This window comes from Python bivittatus, unplaced genomic scaffold (genome assembly GCF_059951505.1).
Source record: "Python bivittatus isolate LINGU-HERP-01145 unplaced genomic scaffold, Pbiv_v1 ctg000700_np1212, whole genome shotgun sequence".
In the NCBI taxonomy this organism is placed as follows: Eukaryota; Metazoa; Chordata; class Lepidosauria; order Squamata; family Pythonidae; genus Python; species Python bivittatus.
In genome coordinates, this window is record NW_028277098.1 from 49615767 (window position 1) to 49640432 (window position 24666).

Sequence of the window (24666 nt, forward strand, 5' to 3'; positions counted from 1 at the left end):
ATTGTGTGCATAGAATAAAACCCCAGAGCCTCCTTATTTTAAGCTGCAAAAGCCGGGTGTGATGATGTGTGAACTGAGGTCCCTCATCCAGGCACTGTCCAGATCCAAACATGCTTGACTTTAGCAAGGCTGTTACATTATGTGCTTCCAGGCCAAGCCTTGTATAATAACTCTAGGTGGGATAGTATAGCGAAAGGCATTTTGAGGTCATTTCCTTTTATACTGCATGCTTGTGGTTTATATTGTTTACACAGCTTTACTTAAGAATCACAGTAATACATTTGTTCTCCTCCTCCTCACTGTAGAGGAGTGTTTCTCAGCCTTGACAATTTTAAGATGTGTGGACTTCAGTGCTGGGTGGGGAATTCTGGGAGTGGAAGTCCACACGTCTTAAAGTTGCTAAGGCTGAAGAACACTGCTGTAGAGTTAGCAAATCCAATATTGAAGAGTGAGACTGCATTTCTTCTATCCTGAGGGAATCAATTAGGGGAAGAGCATTCCAGGCATCTGGCCTTCATCTTAGAGCATATGGGGATGGTTTGCTTTCTCTTCCATCCATCATCTTTCCTTTCAAATACTCATGGAAGAAATGGATTAATACAGAGTAAGGAGTTTATAAATAAGGAATGGTTTTATATTTCAAAAAAGTATTTCACCCACTGGTCTGGTCTGCAGAATTGGCATGATTGTTAAGGATAATCAGGAATATTTACTGTAAATTTTGTTCTTAGAATCAAGAAGAAGATACGAAAAGATTAAAATAGAAGTGAGAGAGAGCATAATGATGCCATGGATATCAACCATAGTTTCTAATTATAGGAATTTCTATCCCTTCATATTAATTACCTTGGATAAACTGAAGCAGGTACAAATTGACATACCTCACATCCAGTCAACTCTTTTAAGCATGTAAATCAGTGTTTCTCAACCTTGGCAACTTTAAGAGAAGTGGACTTCAACTCCCAGAATTCCCCAGCCAGCCATGCTGGCTGGGGAATTCTGGGAGTTGAAGTCCACTCCTCTTAAAGTTGCCACGGTTGAGAAACACTGATGTAAATGATGCACCTCAACCAAACAAAATCCTGGGATTCCCAGGGATTATATTAAGTACCCTAAATCGTATGGATATTTCAAAGGGCTTCCAATTCGTTCTGATTTATCAAACTAGATGTGATTCAATTGAGGATCATACTCTTCCTCTGAGCCGTGTGGGCAAGAGGAGAAGATGAAATCAAAGACATGGACTTCAGTCAGGGGAGAGTTTAATTGTTTCCCTCTGCTCAACATGTTTTCCCCAAGTTCTGATTCTTACTTCCTAGACTTCTATTTGCCTTGGCATTCTTCCCCTATGTATATTCTTTTCATCCTTACTGGAATTCAACTTCCATCAAACTCAGACAAAATCTGGATCTGAAATTTTTTTTTCAGCCATTCGCTGAGAATTAAACCCCCGGTACTAGAGCTGGGCCTGGAGTTACAGTCCTGCAGGTTAGGGAAGGCTAATTGAAGAACAGGCAGTGGCTGGTTCATGTTTTGTATCATGGGGCGAAAACAAAAAACAAAACCTACCCCCTGTTTGAAGAGATACAGTTGATTGTCAAAGGTGCTCTGGGCATGAGCAACAGAGATTCCATTAATCCATTCAGTTGAGAACTGACTCAAATCTTTGTTATGGCATTTCCCAGTAACAACTTTTGATAGTATATGTTGTGGCCCACAAATCCAAGCTGCTCATTATAAGTTAGCAGCTGCACAGGGCTGGCTGGGGCCCATGTGCTTTGTGGCAATTTCCTGATAGCCTCATCGCTTTTCTTATCTTCCAAGCTTTTGCTTTCGGTAGAATAATTTCCTGTTCCAGAGCTAGAATAGAGTAGCAGTGGCAGTAGAGGAATGCTGATTGCCAACCCATAAAGTGCAGAGGGTTATCAGAATGTTATTTTTAGACAATGTCATCAACATAACCAGCCTGAAGGGGGAAAAAGCTAAATAAACAAACTAACATTCCTAAGATAGTAGGGTAAATCCATTAGAGCTCCCACAACTGATACAGGGAGCATTTACAAGCCTGCAATAACTCAATTTACCCTCTGACTCTAAAGAGTAGAGTTTTTTCTAAAGTAAAAACTCTTGTATCTTTATTCCATGTCCAAATTTACTCTCAGACCCTAAAGAGGTTCACATATTTAGCTTTGATGATTGCAAGTAGAAGAACATTCAGTGCTTATATGTGACCACATTTCAATTGCTGTTAGTGTATACATGAGAGTTGTATAGTGTATACAAGAAACAAAAATTCCCCAAAGATTTCAGGAGTTTGATCATTTATACAACACTGGAGACACTTGCTGATGATAATCCTAGGGTCAGAGTCAAGGCTTGATTCCTAATTCTAGAAGAGGAATGATGTGGAGATTAGCATGAGGGAAAGCATTCTGTGTCTGCTAAGAAGTGCTATGCACCTGATGAATATTGGTTCAAATTAAGCACTGAAGTTGAGCATTTCTTGTGTATGTTTCTGTTTGGGAGAATATACTTGATTTTCAGTAAGAAGGAATATTGGGGTACAACATAAAGGCCTGAATTATGTTTTATAAAGCTGTCATGTCATATAGTAAGATATACTGTTTAATATGTGACTTTTAAAAAAATAAAGAGGAACACCCTTTTCAACTATGCATTTATTACATTATAACAAGGATATTGAGGTAAAACCCTATTTGTGATAGTGATTTGGTTTTGTAGCTTAGCATGTTATGCAAATCCAGCCACTTTGTAGTTTGTTCATTGAACAATGGTTAACACAACTGTGGCAGTTGAGTATGTGAACCCAGTCAGTATGTTTGAATAAACTAATTCTGTGAGAATCATGGAAATCTAACAGAAGAGAATATATGTAGCTCAGGGCTGAATTGTGGAGTCCTTGGTGCTCTCTGAGCTTGGTTGTTTGCTTGCAGACATTTCATAACCTGACTAGGTAACATCATCAGTGCTAGTGAGTGTGGGGTTTGCTCCCTGTTTATATGCAGTAGCTTGCCCTGCCAGTGTTGGTGGAGGTGTGGTTTTCTCCTTGGTAGTTCCTTGATTAGGGTATTGTTCTCTGCTTGATTACCTAATCAGGTAATGAAATGTCTGCAAGCAAAAAGCCAAGCTCAGAGAGCACCAAGGACTCCACAATCATAGAAATGCAATCTTGTTGCATTCTTATATCTCACGATTTGATACAAAGGTAGGGACATTTTTCAATCTTAGCTTCATGGGTAGCCTTCTGGAGGTCATGATAGTGATGAGCAGTATCATCTTTACATATCTATCCCTTTCACATTCAGCTCAGAAATGCAGCAGACTGTTTCCTGTCAGTCAGCAGAGCAGGGAAGGAGGGAAGGGAGACTGCAGAAACAGGAAGTTAAACATCACCTCCTCCAACTTCTCTTCTCCCTGCTCAGCAGTTGAGTAATGGAGGAAATGATTCTGTGGACTAGAACAAATAGACGGAAAAAGTAGGTGAAACTCGTTGCAGCATATAGGGGAAGCCCACTGGCCACGAGGCCCACTCCATTATTTCAAATGGTCTAAGAAAAGAATCTTTTCTTTTGGAAAATATGGCCAGCCATATCTCTCTCGGGAAAGGTGAACACAACCTTTATTTCATGTTTGCCTTCAGGATCCTGATATTTAAGTGAGATAAGTGGGATCTATAACAAAGTGCAGCGGTGTGGATTTCTCCTATTCAGAGTTCTAGCCAACCAAGATCCTATATTTCATTCTAACTTTTTTTCCAGTTTTCATTTCTTATTCCTCAGTTGCTAGTATTCTAAGCCTATTCAATGTACTCATTCCTCACTAATCTGTTTGCTTGGATTTATTAGAGATGTTTGTCTTTTCAGAACTTTTTTCTTCTTCATAATGTTTTCTGCTTCAACGGCCTTTCACTTTTTCCCAAGGATGCCGATACAATACTTCCCTCTTGTTTCTCAGTAGCCCTATTTTGGTTGTACCACCATAGTAATTCATCACTTGAATTCACTTTTAGAGGTCCAGTTTCTGTTACTGAGGGAGCATAGTAGCTATCCCCCAAAAACCCTACAATGAAGTGCAGTTTTACATTGCACTGAATAATGGAATTTCCAAACATAATAGATCAGCCATTTTATTTTATTTTATTTTATTTTATTTTGCTCTCCCAGGCTGTTGGGGGTAGATTTTGCCTTGGGAAGGCACACAAACCACACAGACTGAAATTTTCTCATCATACCAATGGGGCACAGAACTGGACCACTGGGCACTCTTCAGCAGCAGCTACTCTATAACTCTGATAACTAAAGAACTGCAAATAGATCACATATTGCAGGTAAGCAAGAAAGGAAAAAGATCAGGCTAGAAATCCAGCACACCAGGAGGAAGCAACACATGGAAAGAATGTTATCAGCAATATGGTCCTTAGGTACTTGTTATGGGAAAGGAATGCAGGCATGATTGGGCAAAGGGGCTTCAGGAAATAGAGGAGGCAAGGAATGCCCAGGTCAGACTGCTACCTAAGAGAAAACAGTTGTTCCTGGAAAACTGAGGTAAGCAAGGGATTGAAATTGGGTAGCTAGAATCATCTGACTTCATTCCATCTCTTCCTCTGGAAACTGGCTGAGTTCCAGACTTGGCAATGGGTGGGAAGGGAGGTGAGATCATCTAACCTCGGTTGCCATGTGGCAGGCAAGGACCCCCCCCCCGTACTACATTCCTGAATGATGAGTCTAGCATGATGGCTGGTGTGGGTCTTCCGGGCTGTGTGGCCGTGTTCTTGAAGTTTTGTTTCCTAACGTTTCTCCAGCACCTGTGACCGGCATCTTCAGAGTGCAGGAGCACAGACAGGAGCAGTTCTCTCTGTGCCCAGGGTGATGTGACCCTTTTTTTGTGGGTATTTATAGAGATCTGAGGGGGGGGAAGGGGGGATTGGGGGTGTGTGTGGGGGGGTTGAGTTACTGAGTGGCTGGCGAAACGTTAGGAAACAAAACTTCAAGAACACGGTCACACAGCCCGGAAGACCCACACCAGCCATCGTATGCCGGCCGTGAAAGCCTTCGACAAGTCTAGCATGACTTCAGATATCCAAGTGAACTGTTCTTCATCATGACTGTTCCCCTAGACAGATTATTTCTTAGTCATCATCATTTCTCAGCCATCATCATACTGCACCATCAGAAATGCAACTTCATGGTCAAGCTAAAATGAGACTTCTGTGTAGCATGGTACCCTCAGCTATTAAAATCTTAAACCACAGATAAACCCATCATTTTTAGAATCAAATTGCAGCTGGAGAGGGTGATTACAATCTAGGGCAAAGATGCAGCTACTTTAAGAACAGTGCTTCAGAGTGCCTTTGAATCAAAGCACGACATATATATGTATCTATATAATTTATTTATCGTACTTCCAAGTCAGCTGATAACTGTCGTTCTTTAATCAGCAGAGGATACCTGGTTCCCTTGCAAAAATGATCTGTATGAGCTCCTTTAAAGCTTTGCTGCTTCTTTTTTCTAGGCCTGGCGTTGTTGGGGCTGCTGCTCCTGAAAGACCCCAAACTTTTCTCTTTGCCTTTTATTGCCCATTTGTACCTGCAGGGCAGCTGTTTATGCATATGTCTTATACTCTGAGCTGCTCAGAAACCCTTTTTCTTTGCAGGGCTTTGCAGAATACGCTGCAAAGAGGGAAACAGCAGGACAAATGTCTGTGAATGATCATTCCAGATTTGCAATGTATGCACACTTTTTGAATATGGTCCTTTCCTTTATCCCTGCCCCTCGACCACTTTGGTCAAGCGGCTTGTGCAGCAATAAAGGTAGGAGTAAGGGATGTGAAATGATGCATATCACTGAGAAGCGAGGCCTCACAGATTTAATCATGGGCTAATGACTAAAGGCTGAGGGCCATAATTTGGATGCTCCAGGAAATGACTATAATAAACTATGTTCATTGCACCTTAAAAGATTCCTGTGAAAGCAGCTTTTGTACCCACATTTATATTTATTATTATTTAAAGAATAATTCTTAATTTTCTGTTATTTGTCAGTAAAGATTTATGTTGAAGGGTTAGGTATGATTTCCCAAGGAAATTAGGTCCACAGAAATAGGTACTTGCCATCTTCATAACAAAATTAAACACTCTTCCATTTTTGCTCATTGTGTGGAAAAGGACATTTCTATACCTGCTGAGCTTTTTACATCTATCAAAGGGTCCCAATCTACTTTTGTATCTGCCTGTTTATTTATTTCTTTATTCTGTGCCCATCTGCAGACCCATAACAGCTTGGTTTGCTGTTGTCACCATATAGCTTTCCAAATCCATATTTCTAATTGTACTTTCCACATGGAGACATGAATCAAGCCAGATCTCATCTCCTGAGCTGTTTCACATGTCAAATAACCTTGATCTGAATTATTTGTCCCTTCTTTATTTAGCTTTATTAACTGTTGTCGGCCACCCCACATTAGTAACTGTCTATTGCCCTTAAATCTGTGTCTCTGCTGAAGGCTTTACACATTGTGGTGTTGTGTAACTTATCCTGTCTTCCAAAGCAGTAGTGCTGCTGAACACCCTTCTTGAACACTCCTTGCTCATATTCATCCCTCATGGTTAATTATTACCTCTCCTTTATGGCCCTTCAGTTAGTGATGCAGCCCATGTGACCGTGTTTCGGTTAGGTCTGTTTAAACAAGGATGAAATAATTGACTGAAATTGAAGCACATGGATTACACATAAGTTTAGAGTCATAGGTTAACAAGGCAAAGGACAATAGGATTTCTGTACTTTTAATTGTAACTATTAATAATGAATACTAAATTAATAACTATGTGGTTGTGAGAAAAGCTATTTTTGCTGAAATTTCCCTTAAAAGAGTTTCATTTTGAAGTGATCATACTACGATTCATTATGATTATAATCCCATTCTTCCCAACCTGGATATGTTAGATTTTAAATCCCATGAGCTGGATTATGGTAGCTGAAAGCCAGTACTGTGGGCACCAAGCTGGGGAAGGAGACTGAAACACTGCAGTTAGTTTCCTCTACATCAGTGCTGGCTGGGGAATTCTGGGAGTTGGTCCACATATCTTAAAGTTGCCAAGGTTGAGGAACACTGCTCTACATCATTCATAATTCTACAAGGACTTCTCCACAGCAAGTTTTTTAAAATTATTATTCTTATTTTTTTGCTATGAGCACATCAGCAGTTCTGCTGTGGATACATGCAGAATGTTTGCTAGAAGAAAATATAACATGAAGTAGGAACGATGATGTTTTTTATAAGGCAGCCAAAATCACAGTGTGTCCTTAAAAACAATGAATTGAATGAAAGAATTATGGTATATTCAAAACATGGTTAAACATGGTTTAAAGTGACATATGAACCCAGCCCCAGCACATACTATACTGATCTTGATAGAGTTATAATTAGCTATATTTCAATTTTTATGTGCTTGATATGTGTGAGGTAGAACTATCTACATCATTTGTTATTTTTTGAACTGTACTTATAGAACAGAATGTTGCACTTTTTATGTTAGTTATTTAAAAGTGTATTAACAGCAAACTCCAAATATTCAGAAAGCTCTGGAAGAGGTTTGATTTTTTTTCCTTTGTAAGTAGTCAAACCCAATTCATTACAGTTAGTCCTTGACTTATGACCATTTATTCAGTGACCATTCAAAGTTACAGCGGCACTGAATGAAGAGACTTACAACTGGTCCCCGAAGTTATGGCTGTTGCAGTGTCCCCGCAGTCATGTGATCAAAATTTGGGTGCTTGGTAGCCTGCCCACACTTATGACTGCAGGGGTACTTCAACTCTCCCCACCCACTCATCTCCCTCATCTATGCCCTTTTGGCCCCCTGCCGCCCTGCACTCTGCTGGCCCAGCTGATCTTAGCTGTCTTCTTGCTCCCACTGCTGACGAGGCATGCCCAGCCCAGCCTGGCCTTTCCCAAGGCAGCTACTGGCCACATGAGGCTTTCTTCCCCAGGTTATGCATGGTGGTTTCCTCATGAGACCTGGGGAAGATGGCCTCATGTGGCCAGCAGCTGCCTTGTGAACAGCCAGGTCAGGCACACTTCATCAGCAGCAGGAGCAAGAAGATGACGAAGGTCAGCTGGGACAGCAGAGTGCAGGACGGCAGGGGCCTCAGAGTGCAGGATGGTGAGGGTGACTGTGACTGGGCTGGGGTAGCTGCAGCTTTCTGCTGCCCTGCTGGGCTGGGCTGGGTTCAGACTGAGCTTCATGCTGCACTGTGGCTCTGGGGCTACTTCTTGTAGCCCCAGAGCTGTAGTGCACCAAGAAGCCCCTTTGCGCTGTGCTCCTGGGCTTCATGCAAAGGGGCTTTTTTGTGTGCTGTGCCCTTGGGCTGCAAAAAGCAGCCCCAGAGCCACAGCACAGCACAGTGTGAAGCCCAGTCCAGCCCAGCAGTGTGGTGCAAAGCTGTAGCTGTCCCAGCCACAGTCACCCTCACCATCCTGCACTCTGAGGCCTCTGATGCAATCCTTCAGATTTCAGGTGTAGACTTGAATTTTACTAGACATGGAAAATAAGAATCTGGGTGAATCCATTGTAACCACTCCTACAATGAGATCAAGCAGCTCAGGGAAGATTGTTCCCAGGCAGTTGGGAGGACTGTAGAATAGCAGCCCCTCAAGCTTGTCTCTTTAACCCATCTTCACGAATATGGCCTTATAACTAGCCACTTGAAGAAGAGTGCTCCTTGCAACGGTGCACAATTGCCATATACCGCTTCCTCTGCCCCAAGATCAGGACTGATGCAAGACATAACACCTGGCTGGACAGATCTCACTGAATAAGATTCTCCCTTCTTTGTCCAGCCAGGTCTCAGTAACACATACCAGGTCTGCCCTCTCGCCCATTATTAAATCATGAATATAGCTAGTTTTATGGCAGCCAGACTTGGCATTCAAAACCATCAGCCAGTTCCCAGTAGTTCAGCTGCCTGGGTCTTGAATTGACATTGGAGAGCCAGTAACAGATTGGCAGTGAATTTCCAGTCTCTTCCTCTGGCATCTCTCATCATATTTCCCCCTGTTCATGACCACCATTATCCTTCCCTCTATCTCTACTTCCCCTTAGATACTGACCCTTCACCTCCCTGATGTTGTTTAATCAAATCAGTACTATCTTTTTCACTATCCAAAATCAAGAACACTGAAAAGAGTAAGAGAGTTTAACTTCACCTCCTGACCCCATCTTCCTGTAATCACTGCTTGCTGCTGGTCCTTTCCCATTACTTAAATTAGTGAAAGTGGGCAAAAAAATTGACAAGCAAAATTCTTGGAAGAACTTTTTTCTGTTTGTACTGCAGGGTGAATAAAGTCCAGTGTGATTCAACAAAGGCTAATTTTGGCTTCTGCCACATCACATTAAAAGGGACTGTCTTTAAAAATTATCAGGATTCCACTTTTGAGCTATGATGAGTCACATATACAGTAGTTGCCATTGCTAATAATGGGGCGTGATTGGTTATTCTGCTCTTGGGGAAACCCCTACAACCCCATATAATCTTCTACACTTATTACTTTTTCAATCCACTGGTATTATGTTCATTACTAGAAAAATATTTATAGCTCTGAAATCAGAGACTGCATGTAGCGGTGAAAAGTCAAATGAAATTCTATAGGAAGTTTCAGTAGCAGGAAGTGAGTGAGTCCAAAACAGTGTCTTCTTCCATAAATGAGTAAGCACATGTGACTCTGTAAGAGGACCAGCCTTCTGGTCCAAGATAAGCTTTTTTCCAGTTTTTCTGTTTTATCTTTGCTAGACTGAATACGAGTACATAATCTTGCCTCAGGTGATTGGTATCTATTGGCAAAAGAAAAGCAAAACCAAGTTAGAACAGATTTGGGTAAAAGAGATATTTTCTCTTATATCTTCCAGCCAAGGATAAACCCACGTTATTATTGTCATTTTACTCATCTTTTTTTCAAATTCATAATGTTAAATGTTTTAAATTCATTATCAGTAGAAGATATAATTTAATTTGTCCTAAGTTAAACTCATACTTATCAGCGGCTGCAACTTGGCTGCACACTTGCAGGTGACTGCTACATAGAGCCAACCCATACTTACAAGGGTTATTGATAGTACTACAGTTGCAGTGCACAGAGTAACCACAGCATTGTACGTGCCAACGAGAGGAAGCTTTTCACGCAGTGGATGACATTGGGCAAGGCTGGAACTTCAGCCAAGGGAGCCACCAATCACAGCCTTTAACAGGTTGTGAGTTAAAGCTGTATGGAAAGCATCACAGCACAGTCCTGTTCCAGGTGTGGAGTAAGGGTGACAAGATTTAGTAGGGTGGTGTGATTTTCTGCTGGCATAAGGATGGGAGGGGAGCACAGCAAAGTAGCGTGTGGAAGTGGCCTCAGTCATCCCAGTCCAAAACTCACTGTTAGAATTACCAATCCATGGCCAAACTGAATAACATGCCAGCAGGCCTACTTCTCAGATTTTGCAGCTTTTTCTTACACTTATCTACAAATTGCATTATTTTCTTTGAATTTTGCAATAAGCAAATGTGAGAACTCATACACGATGTCACACAACGTGCTGAGAGAGTGCAAAACAAAATGAAAAGCATATGCATCTTATAATGTGTATGTGTGTGTATTTTAATATGTATATTTTAATGCTTTAAGCTTCTCTGTTTCTATACTGACTGTTAATTATGTGTATTGTCGAAGGCTTTCACGGCCAGCATACGATGGCTGGTGTGGGTCTTCCGGGCTGTGTGGCCATGTTCTGGAAGTTTTGTTTCCTAATGTTTCTCCAGCACCTGTGACCGGCATCTTCAGAGTGCAGGAGCACAGACAGGAGCAGTTCTCTCTGTGCCCAGGGTGATGTGCCCCTTTTGTGGATATTTATAGAGATCTAAGAGGGGGGAAAAGGGGGGGATTGGAGGTTGGGGGGGTTGGGTTACTGAGTGGCTGCTTGTTTTGGTGTCAGAATCTGTGTGTATCTTCCTGCGGATTAGGCAGGGTTTTTTCTTCTATTGAATTGTTAACGAGGGGCTGCTGGGGGTGATTAGCAAGTTCATTGTGTGAACTGTTCACACGTCCTGGTGGTTGAGCTGAGTTCGTTGACCTTTTGCAGGCTGTATTTTTCAGGATTGGTAGCCAGGTTTTGTTGATTTTTAGACTCTCCTCTTTTTTATTGAAACTGTGCTGGTGTTTGTGAATCTCAATGGCTTCCCGGTATAGCCTGGTATAGTGGCTGGACAACACCAACAGCCACTATACCAGGCTATACCGGGAAGCCATTGAGATTCACAAACACCAGCACAGTTTCAATAAAAAAGAGGAGAGTCTAAAAATCAACAAAACCTGGCTACCAATCCTGAAAAATACAGCCTGCAAAAGGTCAACGAACTCAGCTCAACCACCAGGACGTGTGAACAGTTCACACAATGAACTTGCTAATCACCCCCAGCAGCCCCTCGTTAACAATTCAATAGAAGAAAAAACCCTGCCTAATCCGCAGGAAGATACACACAGATTCTGACACCAAAACAAGCAGCCACTCAGTAACCCAACCCCCCCAACCTCCAATCCCCCCCTTTCCCCCCTCTTAGATCTCTATAAATATCCACAAAAGGGGCACATCACCCTGGGCACAGAGAGAACTGCTCCTGTCTGTGCTCCTGCACTCTGAAGATGCCGGTCACAGGTGCTGGAGAAACGTTAGGAAACAAAACTTCCAGAACACGGCCACACAGCCCGGAAGACCCACACCAGCCATGTTAATTATGTCTTCATCTTCTTGGATAGTATCCTAAATGTTCTTTTTCTTTTGTTCTTCCTTAACAACATGAAAATACCTGTTTGTGCATTTTGCATAATCTAATTGTATTGTAAAGTATCTGGATGGTTTGGTGCATATATGGTATTAATAATAATAATAATAATAATAATAATTTATTATGGCTGCCTACTCCAGAAGACTCTGGGAGGCTTTTGTGGCAACTTCAAGACTAACAAATTTATTATGGCATAAACTTTAAGGTATTACAGCCGTAACATAATGGTTGGGTTCACATATTGCATGAACCTGTAATGTGATTTATTTGGTTTTAGCTTAGTATATTGTATGAATCTAGTCATTGCACTAAACCGTAATTTATTGCTTAACATAGTCAATCAGTAGCATCTCTAATAATAATTCCTAATAAATTTCCCAGCTTTGGCTTCAGATATTTAAGTCATCTAAGAACATAGATGTAATTAGGAATAATTACATACAATTTCCTCATTCAAAAAAGATAACTTGTAAAGGATGGTTTCCCAAAAAGCTGTGCTTGTTGTTTTGCCTTTTCCATCCAAGCTGACATACGACAATGATGTAGGTGTGTGTGCACACCTACATTAGGCCCAAAAACAGAAATGACATTTTGTGTAATATTTAATCTATTAGTGCTTGTACATTCCTGCTATGGTTCTAACACAGGATGAGCTGAATGACTATGTCATAGACAGAGTGACCTTTTTCCTTTTATCAGAGGAATGAAATCTTTCCCCTGAATGTTATATTTTCCCTTATTGTCAGCTTTGCTTTTTGATAAAAATCTAAGGCTGCTCTGCTCTGGGGCATACTCTCTCTCTCTCTCTCTCTCTCTCTCTCTCTTAGTTTTGTTACTTATTGCTATACTTGCATATAAACATGTTTACTGTGATTTTTGAATCATAGTTCTTTATCATTTTTGGTAATCTGAAGTCCTATCTTATAGCCTGCTTGCAGATTTCCTGATGCTTACTGTAACAGTTACCAGGATAGAAGTTAGGGGCGCTGCCTGTGTACAGTAGAACATTGGTTCCTGGTTCTCCAGATCTCCATTCAATGGACTTTGGATGCAAAACCCATTCCTTCTGAAGCAGTCTAGACAACTGATGTAATTTAGGTCACTCGGATCAATTCACATCACTTGCATAACTATGTAATTGACAGCTTTATGTCATAGGCTTCAATTTATTTCATAATGCAAATGATATAAAATATCAATTGTGTAATTACATAAATGACATAAATTAACACTAATGATGTAAATTTGGATTTAACTGACATTTGGATTTAACAGACACCCCTTTCTCCCAAATTGTCTACTAAATCAAAGTTGTACTGTAATTCCATACCTAAGTCATACCTACTGCTTCTTGAGCTCACACCTGAACTTTGAATTTACTCTATCTATGCAAATTTAGAAATCAATCCATATGGCATCAAAAAAAAATAGCATAATTTTAGCATCCTGCAATATTTATTTTTACTTTCTGCTATTTTTTCTTACAGGCCATGAGGATAATGGCTATCTCCTTCAGTTGCCCTTACTGCCTGCAACTCTGCTTTCTGTACGCAAAGCCTAGGAAATAGAAGAGAACCTATGCATTACTCTTATAGGAGAATTTATGTGTGGCAATTGGCATATGGCTGATGAACTGGGATTTGTGACCAAGAGACAGAAAGTGCTGTTTTAGTCAGTTTCCTCTGTAATACTATATGAAGCAGCTCTCAGCTAGCAGTGAGAAAATTTCAGTTTGAAAGAGACTCTGGAACAGAGGCAACATTCAGAATTGGATTTCAAAGCAGAAATGTGAGCCCCTCATTCCACATTAAAAAGATGTTCCCCCTGAAAATAAAATATACTGCAGTTCTGCAGGAGTAAGAAATGTGATGCCCGCCAGATGTTGAATTACAATTTTAAGTTCCCTTGCTATTAGTTAGAGCTGCTGGGAGAGGACCTTTGTCCTAGTTTCTTATCCCTGTTGCATGGGAAGTTGCTGCATTATTGAAGCAATACATGTCTCATTCATTCTCAGTCTCTTTTATTTCAGCTATGCATTGAATTCATCAAAGACACACTAAAAGCGGACCAAGCATGTGAGGCATTTCAGGTAAGTTGTGATGTTCCTGGTCTTGCCTGAATGCCAGTCCCTGAATCACTTTAAGGATAGGAGCAAGAAATCTTTCCCAGGCAGACAATGCTACAGATACATGTTGACAGCTGTCTAATTCCATGCAGATTCCTTGTTGTTGGGCTCAGTTCAAAGAAATGCATAGTCTTAAGTGGTAAAAACACATGAAATCAGTTGCATTGGTTGTAGACAGACAGCAGTGGTAGAAATCTTCATTATAGAATACAGATGTTGAACAACTGGTATGGAAAGACTGGCACTGGTGAACTTGCAATGAATTGCTTTCCTGATAACCTGTGATGAGTAAGCATTGCCTCCATTCTACCAGTTGGAGGGGGATGGAGAATAATGTGGAAATGTGTGGGTAAGTGAGTTAGCAGACAAACAGACAAGCAAATACTGTTGAAAGGAAAAATGCTGTAAGAGAGATCTGTTCACCTGATAGTGGGGCCCTATGCTATGAAAGGTTTATAGGTAGTAACGAGAAGCTTGAATTGCTCCCAGAATTCAACTAACTGGCAGCCAGTGCAGCTCACAAAGCAGAGGTGTTAACATGAGCATGCCATTACTGCCTGTGCCACTGTATTCTGGACTAGCTGCAGCTTCCAAGTAGACTTTAAGGCAGTCCCATATAGAATGCATTGCAATAATCCGCACATGAGATGAGTGAGGCATGAGTGACTGTCTGGAGGGCCTCTTGGCTCAGGAATGGAAGCAACTGGCTCACAGGATGAAGCTGTGCAAAGACTCTAGCTTTCCGAGAACTAGCTGCCAATTGTCTTCAAGGAGGAGCTGCAAGTCTAGGAATGTCTCCAAATTGGGTATCAATCCTGAACATGGAAGAGCAGCCCTGTTCATGACTAAAGATGGACATTCTCCAGAACAGTATTTCTCAACCTTAGGAACTTTGAGATGTGTGGACTTCAACTCCCAGAATTTCCCAGACAGCCTTGCTGGCTGGGGAATTCTGGGAGTTGAAGTCCACATGTCTCAAAGTTGCCAAGGTTGAGAAACCCTGCTCCAGAATCAGGTGGTCCAGATATCCAGTCACTTGGTGTTGCTAAGATTGAACTTGAATCTGCTCCTTCCCATCCAGACCCTTACAGCTTCCAGACACTTGGGACAACAAATGAATCAGTATAAAAAGACTAGATAGTGGAATGGAGTGGTGCTAACAGGCTAGTTTTGCTTTCTGGTGAATGAGTCTATTTACTAGAAGACTCATGATGCGTGTCTCAGGTTTTGGACAAAATAAAGAAATTTCAGAGATTCTTATTATAGCTATGACAGTTTTAACTCTGAGGGAAAAACTGAATTGTTGGAAAGGGCACTGGAAAAATAGTGGCTATCTGGTGGTGAGAGAAGCATTGGAAACCCATCACTGCTGCAATGTTTCAATATTGTAAGGGGTTTTCCAGTTCAGGGGAAAGGAATGCATAGCCTCTTTCACATTTGCTGTCCCTTCCTGGCTTCTGCTCTATATTGCAAGGCAGTGATGAAATGGTGCTTTCTTTGAGTTTCCCCCACTTCTGAGTTCTTATTCAGGGATTTTACGAGGTATACCACTGAGCCATGGCTTTTGTTCTGCAGGCCCTGGCTCCTTCAACACTGACATCATTTGCCCTGGCTGATTTCATGCCAGCTGAATGCAGAAGCCATATTCGGAAACTGAAATTGAAGAGCAACCAGTATATGAAATGCTGGCAGCTTTCAACATTTCCCTAAGCCAGGAATCGAACATATAATACAGTGATTCTTGCTATGTTCGGTTTCTTTTGCTTCACTTTGCTTCCACTTGGATTGGATTGTTCTGTGTCACTGTGTGAAAGTCAACAGGACATGCCACATGATGTAGATAGAGCAGCCATTTCTGTGTTGTTTATGTATGCTACCTCACTCCAGTGGCACATACTGTATACTGCATGTGGCAGGAGGATGAAAAGCTTTGCTGTAACAAAAGGGTCAGTGCTGATCTGGGGCTCTTCCTCATGGCCCAGTTATTTTGCTCTCCACCAGCAATGTCAGCAGCATGCTGTCCCCACCGATGATCCCAATTCTGCCATAGGCACAATGCTGGCAAATGATGATGTCCTTATTTATGGTGTAAAGGACACAGGTTGATGGATTGCCCCAACATTATTTCCTTCTCCCCCCAAGTCATCAGCTGGTGGGAGAACATTTCCCAGTCATTCTTCCCTATAGGGATAGTGATGAAGAAGGAGATTAGTTCTGACAAAGAGCTAGATAGCAGGTTTAGCCATCTGTCAAAATTTGCTGGTTTTGTACAAGTGTTTTGCACAGGTGAGTTCAAAGGGAGCCTCACCGTCAGTTGATATCAGCTGATGGTTGAGCTCTTTGGACACAAATTTATGGCTATTAATCCTGCATTCAAAAGAGCACTATACCCATAGTCAAAAGAAGCCTGAACAAAGTTGACAGCAGTGAAGAGATATGTTTCACCATGCAGATTCACTGTGTAGCCCACTGCCGCCATCGCTGCAGATTAGCTGTTATTCAGGTGATCCAGCTCTCCAAGACCTGATGGGTATAGAAGGAAACCCAGTTTAAAGAGTTGGATTCCCCCACTGCCCTTAACAGAATGGCCCGGGAAAATAACTTCCAGGAACTGGAGGGAAGAGGTAATGTCTGCACAAGCATAAGGTGGCCAATAGGGGCTCGGCTAATTTTCCATTGATAAAATAATCTGATTAAATAAATCTGTAGTGCTGCTTTTCTGACCTGGCTTAATATTAATTAGCATTCACAGCTTTGTGTTATGTTGGACAACTGGTGTCACTAACTGAAATACCTTGGGACCTTATTTCTAGTTTGTATTGTAATGATGCCCAGCTATGGTAGACAAACAGTACTGTAATATGATAGTTATGAAGGATTGCAGACGGAAGTGTTTTAAGGTGGCAGTCTTGAATCATAGTCATGTGATTCAGCATGTCCCAGTCCCTGTGTTTCAAATATGCCCACATTCCATGCTTGTCCCTCATCTACTTCTATCATTCCACACAGCAAGTGGCAGAATTACTGTAGGATTATTGTAACTATGTAGTTTCCCATCAGCATAACCATGTCGTGCTATAAAACTCATGAAAGACAAGCAATGACAATCTAGATATGCTTGTTTATTTTTCACATTCCTAAATCAGTATGTAAGCATCCAGTGTAAAATTACAGGGAAATTCTGTTTTGGATGTGAAAATCCTATCATTGTTTCACAGAAAGAGGTTCTGGTTTGAATTCTGGGTAATCCTGTTCTCAAAGAATGATTTTCTCTGCTAAATTTGGAACTAAAAACTTCTCATGACAGTCTGTTTGTATGGTTATTCTCTGTTCCTCACTTCAAGTACTGTATCAGCCTCCTTTAAAGCTTTAAATGAAATACCTTTATGTCTATATGTATGTCTGCATGCATGTGTGAATTTATTTTTTAAATATATTTTATATATTGTAGAGATTTATAATTTATCTGTTAATAAAATCCCTTGGGGAGTTTACAAGATTTAAAATGCAATCAAATTAAAAATCTACTTTGAAAAAAAACACTGTATCTTGTGTCTCCAGCTGCATGCTTTGTTGCTGTAATTTTCTCAAAAACATTTTGAGAAACAATTTTGTCAAAAAAATAATGGAACTAATGTTGGTTAACTCCCTGTTATTTTTAGTGTTGTTATTTTTAAATGAGCTTTAACTGATATCTCTGTAGCCTAAGGACTATAGTGATCACAGAGGAGAGGAAATCCTCCATTTATTTCAGCACCTCCTCTCATTCAACCTAATTGAGTTTAATTGCTCTAACACAGCATTTTTCAACCTTGGCAACTTTAAGATGTGTGGACCTCAACTCCCAGAATTGAAGTCCACACATCTTAAAGTTGCCAAGGTTGAAAAACACTACCCTAACAGCACTATCATGGCATCTATCATTGGTTGGGGTGGTTTAATGAGAAATGAGCACTGCTATAATTCCTACACTGCAGTTACCCTCCAGCCTAGGGAAACACAGTTAGCATATACTGCTTTATCCTATACCTTTAAGCAGGTGATGTCATAGGCTAAAGTACTATACAGAAACTGCCCCAAATTACTCAATACATAAAGCCCTATTTTTTTTTTACCTTTCACTATAGAAGGGGTAGGAAACCTGTGCCCGCTTTTCAGCTTGGTTGCTAAAAACTGATGACACAGTTTCTCACAATCTTCATGTTGGAAACACAGGAACAGTATTGTAAAAGCTGTAAAATAAGCATATCAGAGTAAAAAAATACAAAAAAGGAACTCCAACTCCCCCACTACAAAATTCAGACCTGACCCCAAATGTAACGTGACTCCACTCAGTTTGCATCTTTTAGCATCCCTTGTGTTAATTGCAACTCTTGACCACCAAAGATGGCTTAGCCCTGCACTGTAGCTTACTTTCGCCCATCAGGACCATAACGCAGTAGACAATACTGTCCTATTTTTATGTTGTATTTGTATTGTTTCAAGGGCTTTTTTTAAAACTAAAAGCAGGATAAAATAGAATATATACATAAAATAACAGGTCTGAGATTATAATTCACAATATACATTTTTCTTAAATCATTTTCAGGATCACATTTATACAATGCGAGGCCTTAGAGTGGTGTGCAGTCTCTGAAAGCCTTGGGTACAGCCCCCAGCAGCCTTCCTTCCAAAATTTCTGGCTGAGTTATTTAAAAAAAAAAAAAAAAGGAAGATAAAGCATTCAGAGCGTGCTTTCTAGAACTCTGTAGTAATAGCTCTGCTCTGGATCATGAGATGAGGAGGAGGGCTTAGAATGGAGGCTTGGCAACTTTCTAAGTCACAGCCTGACTGCCTTTCCCATAGGGATGCACTGGGGATTTTTTTCTGGATTTTCTTCTCTGTAGACTATGGCTTGACCCAGCCCATTCTTAAATCATTATTTCTTTTGCCATCTTCTCTCCCAATACCAAAGTTGGCCTTGTTCTGTTGTATTTTTGGAACATTATTATTCTGATGATGAGCAGAGTCCTGAGACCTTTATGTAATTTTTTTCAACATTCTGTTGGGTTGAAAAGATTAGCAAGGTAGGGAAAGCATGCAGAGCATGATTTCTGGAATTCAGTGGTGAGTCATGTGACCAGCAAGAAGGGGAGGGGCTTAGAATGGTTGAGTCAGCTGACCAGCTGCAGAATTGCCTTACATAAGGGATCACTGGGGAATTTTTCTGTTTTTTTTCTTTTACTTTGCAACCTTCAGCCTGACTTGCCCATTTTCTCTTTGCCAAAAGAAAGCAAATTTGGGCAGTTCAGTTTTCAGAGTTATCTTATTGACAGATTGGTACTGATGTCTGGAGGGGGAGGGGGAAGGAGTTCAAAACGTGTAGGGTGGTCGTCCTGGCATTGTGGTCAAAGCACTGTCCCTTTATACATATATGCAACCTTGATCCATGTACAAAAGGAGTGGGGCTTATATCATGATGCTGCGACCACCATCTTGCCTGTCTTAAATCACCCTCCCCAGGACACTTCTGTAGAGCCTGAGCCTCTTTACATAATTTTGTTCCAAGGTTCCATTCTAATCAACTTCCCTGAAGAATTCTTCAACTTTGAAAGTTTTATAAACTCAATTAACCTAATAAAGATCTTAACCTCTGTGGGACAGAAGGGGGTTCTTTTAATACATGGGGAGTTATATTAATTTATTTTATTTTAATTAAATGTAAATGACAAGATATCCAATTTAGTTTGAGTCTTGGCCCTACCTACTTTTCGGAATGTAGTCCTCAGATCAAAGCAAGGGGGCCTCCATACTGTACATGACTTTGTAAGTAAGAACTTAGAAGAGGATGAAATGGGTCCTCCTTTCCTGACCCCATTTTCCAATATATGAAGTACCTGTCCTACTCTCCCCAACTGCCCACACTGAGTATATGCCTGAAAGAGAAAGACTGTGTCTTAAACAATAACAGCTCATTCTGTGCAGAAGTTCCAACTGTCTCTTTTTGTGGATTTCCAGCCACTTTACCAGCAAATGTGGGATGTTGTAGGATGGCCTCCATCCATTTACCTTATTACACACACCAGCAACCTTATGAATAAGCCAGTAGATCTTTCATAAGTGTAATAAGGATTGGGTTTTATGTTTATCACAGATGTTTACAGTGCTAGTTTTCATCAACCACATTTGTCCTTAAAGTGATTAAAAAGCACGTATAGTGCAACACATAGCCTCTTTCATATTCAAATTCAGGTTAGCTTCTTTAGGGTCTCACAGACATTTGTAGGTTGATGGGAGATTCATGAGTAATCCAGGAGCAGGGAATGAAAGTAGTGGTTGGAGCTCTGGGCTCACAGGTGCATTCTCTTTCTTGTTTTCTGCAAAAAGAACAAGTCATATGGAAAAACCTCTCTGTATACCAGTGATGAACTTTGTGGCCAACATATCAAATTCTCGTCATGCTTATGTTTGCTAAACTCCCCCTTTGTGCCTCTCAGGCTTACCACCCACACATTTAAAAGTGGATTCCCCCTTCGTGTTCCCCATAACCACCCACATCATCAGACCTAAAGTATAACACATTCTGGTAAAGAAGAAACATTTAATTTATTTGTTTGTCAAGCAATGTGTATTTATTGATGAATATTTACATTACTTGATTAGCTCACTTTAGAGATCAAAGGATGATAGACTGGGGTTATGAAAAACCATGGTCTATGTTCTATTTTCAGTAGATATAGGTACCTGATCAAGGCACAAAAACAACTTAGCTGTGGTCAGATGTGTTTTGAACGATATTTGGTATTTACTGTGATTGTTTGTATCTGTTATTAGAATCATTGGTGAGTTGCATGCTTGCCCTTTGTGGGACTGGTGTATTCTGAGATCAACTGGCAGGATAATGTGGTTTGCCACAGCCACACTGTTTTCACACATATACTCAGTAACAGAAATTGTTTATATTTTGCACACTGAATGTTTTATTCCTTTTCACTCCCAGCTGCAGTTCTGCTCACTGAGCTCAGAATATATCAGACAAACCAGAAGTTTTATTCTGATGGGGACTAGTAGAGCAAGCAAAATGAGATGTAAACATGTCATATGGGGACTGAAACTCTGTTCAGTCTAGCCATAAGATACCTTCTCTCCACAGTTTCAGAATGAACTCAGCACAACATCCACAGATGTTTCCATTACTCTAGAGCAGTATTTCTCAACCTTGGCAGCTTGAAGATGTGTGGACTTCAACTCCCAGAATTCCCCAGCCAGCCTTGCTGGGTGTTAGTCTACATGTCTTCAAGCTGCCAAGGTTGAGAAACACTGCTCTAGAGGATCCAAAGCAAGTATGGGTGACTTTTTAAAAAGACTGGTTGATGCACTTAAAAAGAAAAATGAAATGTTTGACTTCCAGGGGCAACAGAAGTGTGTCTGGTGATAAAGTAGTATTGTCAGTGGTCGGGGCTGAACATTTTCTGCCTTTTTCCAGTTGAGGGAGTGAAAAGTTGACAATAGGACAAAAATGGCAATTAAAAAAAAAATCACATAATTTTGCTGCTAAATTTTGCCAGTGCAGTCTAGGTACCAAGTAAGGAGAGTTGGGAGCCATGTGCCATGTTGTGTTGCCCCCTTGGACCTTCAATATATAGATGCAATTTGTATGTTCAGATAGTGATACAAAGAACAGAGATGTTTGTTATGGTGGGATTTGCAGATTTTGCCTTTGGAGGGTTAGAGTTGAAATTTCTCTCATAAAAGAAACAAACAAAAATATGTTCTTGTTAAAATTACAGACAATATTAGTTCAACAATAAGCTGTGTTCTCAGCTAGACATAGGACATAATGTATCTGTCAATAGTACTAAATTATACACTCAGTTTATCAAAACCAGCTTTCACCCATCTTTCATTCTCTAGACATGTTGAGACTAAGTTCAACAATTCTGAGTGGACACATCTGGAAGATACCAGCTGGGAAAACTAAACTAGATATTATGAAAAAGACAAGCGGAGCTGGGAAGAGAAGAGACTTCAAATTATTGCAACATTCTCTGTTTCCTTATATAGTGTTGCTAATTATTACAGTGTATAATAATTCACCCATAAAATACACTGAAAAGTTGGAATAAATATTGTATTTATTTTATTGTTTCCCAAGCTAATGCCTTCAGAAATGTAGGTCTATAAATGCAACAGCACCCACTGTAGTCATTTTACCCATTTTTATTCTTATTCTCTTTATGACAGGCAGCAGTGGCATATGGACTGCTAGATTTGCAGATGTATTGCTTGGCTTTCATTGAGAATTACACTCAGGTAAGAATAGGGTAGGTACTGAGATCTCCCATGCAGAAAGGATGTCAAATACAATACTTCCCATTCTAATCCAGACATTAGAGAATGAAGAGAGTTCATATTACATCAATGTAATTTTCTTTCCAATTGAATCATGGTTATATACATACAGGTATATGTATGAATGTTTGTATTTATTTATTTATATGGCTGCCCACCTCACAGCAGTGACTCTGGGTGGTGTATAAAGATTAAAAACCCAATAGTTACAAACAATAGCCCATGATGTCCAAGGTAAATAATACATTCCAACCATGTATATAATAAACTTTCTTGCATGCAGAAACTCTTGGTAGTATTATACAGGGCTTCCAGATGTTTTCCTACACAGAGTAGGCATTGTTTGCACCTAGTTTTAGCAATGCTATTATGTCTTGAGCTTTCAGACTGTGTTGTAGGGTTATGTTGACAGTTACCAAGCATATCAACAATAGTCAAGATCTGATCATCTCTCTACCTCAAAAAAGGTTTTTGTTCCATGGTGCAGTAGGAAATGGTGGCAGTGAGCCTAATAATGATGTTGGTGAGTAATATAATGGGGAAATGAATTGCCGTAACTCAACACTCTCTCTGTTTTTTTCACAGGCTCTTTATCTTTATCTGTATCTCTTTATCCTCATATTCTGTATCTCAGAGGTGTACAGCATCTTTTTTCTCCGTAGGAAGTGGTCCAAACACGTGGGTTCTTGGAACTGTCAGAACAGGCAATGCAAACTATTTTGCAGAGCGACTGTTTGGCCATTGATGAGGTGAAGCTGATCCATGCTGTTCGAGAATGGGCACATGTTGGGTCTGTAAGTAGTCATAACATGGAGGAAGAAGAAAATGGGACAAGGATTTAAAGTTTTTTTTATGAGTTTCATAGAACTAGAGATAATCCTCCTAAAGTACTTTACAATAGTCAGTGATAATTAAGCAATATAATATTATTACAATAGTGCTGGACTTGTTAAAATAACAGCACAAATAAAACCATTAAATAAAAATAACACAAGATAACATAAGATAGAAGCAGAATAGAAAACTAATAGGTCTGCAATTCATGGAAAAGGTGAGTATTATAAAAGGGGTTTTAGAGGCCTTATAAAGTCCAATAAGAAAGAAACCAAAGATGTTTACTTGGGACAGTAATTCATAGTTGTTTTGTCCCTGATACTCAGGGCCTAATAACTGACTGACCTGGAGGAGAAGAACCCTTGAAGACCCTCAGTACCATCTTTTGAAACTGGACCTTCAATCCAAGTAAAACAATCGCCCTTGCAATAAGGGCCCCATATCCCAATCCAGTGGGATGATCCGATGAATACTATGACAGCTGTTACCATGAGTACTGAGTAACATCCAGGAAACTCAGCAAAGTGGGCTTTCTGTACATGGATGCTCCAGTATAGTTTCCATCTCAAATCCAGATGAAAAAGTGGATTGGAATGAGTCCAAATATTCTTTATCCTTATATAAAAAGAGCAGGCTACTGTTAAGCTATTTCAAAAAAATATTTTGTCATTGCCTCTTTTAAAGCCATTGGAACTGCACCATCTCTTAATGGGACATTTGTTGCAGTGTTGCTATAAAGAGAACCTAGACCTGGGTAATTTCAAGTGTCAGGACAGGCAATCTTGAAAGAGTACATTGCTCTCTTCCCTTTCAGAGGTTTGTCAGTATCCGCAGGCTAGGAAAGCTGAAGGAATTCTATGATAGCAGATCAGATGGTGCCTTGGCTACTTCTAATTCTATTGAAATAATGGCATAAAATAACTTTTGGCCAATGAGTGGTATCTTTCACTTATCTTCGGTACATTGTAGGAGGGGAGCCATACTAGCCTATGGTAGCAAAAAATCAGGAGGCTGGTAGCACCGTTTCTGACTAGCACGTTTTATTGAAAGTTATAAGCTTTTGTGAACTGCAGCTTCTTTTGATTTTTTTGCTATTTCGGGTGTATAAATGTTTTTCCAGGATCTCTATATTATTATGTAATTAGGGCAGGAAATGTAGGATCAACAAACAGAATAGCTGTTTAATAGTTGCTTTGAGCTCTGGTATTGAGCTGAGAAATGGCAGTTCTCAGGGCAGAGCTGTCAATTACATTGATAGCCAACAACAACCCTGCTTTAAAGACATTCAATCCTGTACTGATCCTGTACTCACTCCTTGCAGGCTGTGCTGGGTAGGGGCGTGCATGATATGGCACAAACTGTGGTGCCACAACTACGTCTAGCTCTGCTGTCACCAAGGGAGCTGACCTCTTTGGAAGACGAGAATAAGAAAGACCAGATGATTCCGGTGAGAGTGACTATCAGCCTCTGTGTAGTTTCTGCGTGCATTTGAAACTTGGCATGTTCCCATTCAGCTTTTATAGGTTTTGTAAT

General features: G+C 40.4%; 1 protein-coding gene across 2 annotated transcripts in view; it reads left to right on the forward strand.

Annotated features, from left to right (window-relative positions):
* BTBD19 (BTB domain containing 19) overlaps nt 1-24666 on the forward strand; it is a 48154-nt gene that overhangs the window by 19001 nt on the left and 4487 nt on the right. For both annotated transcript variants that reach the window (XM_007420237.3, XM_088153647.1), the window contains exons 4-7: nt 13873-13932; nt 22192-22260; nt 22962-23093; nt 24455-24580. In XM_007420237.3, the coding sequence (XP_007420299.1) occupies nt 13873-13932; nt 22192-22260; nt 22962-23093; nt 24455-24580 (387 nt within the window). The remainder of the gene's footprint in view (nt 1-13872; nt 13933-22191; nt 22261-22961; nt 23094-24454; nt 24581-24666) is intronic.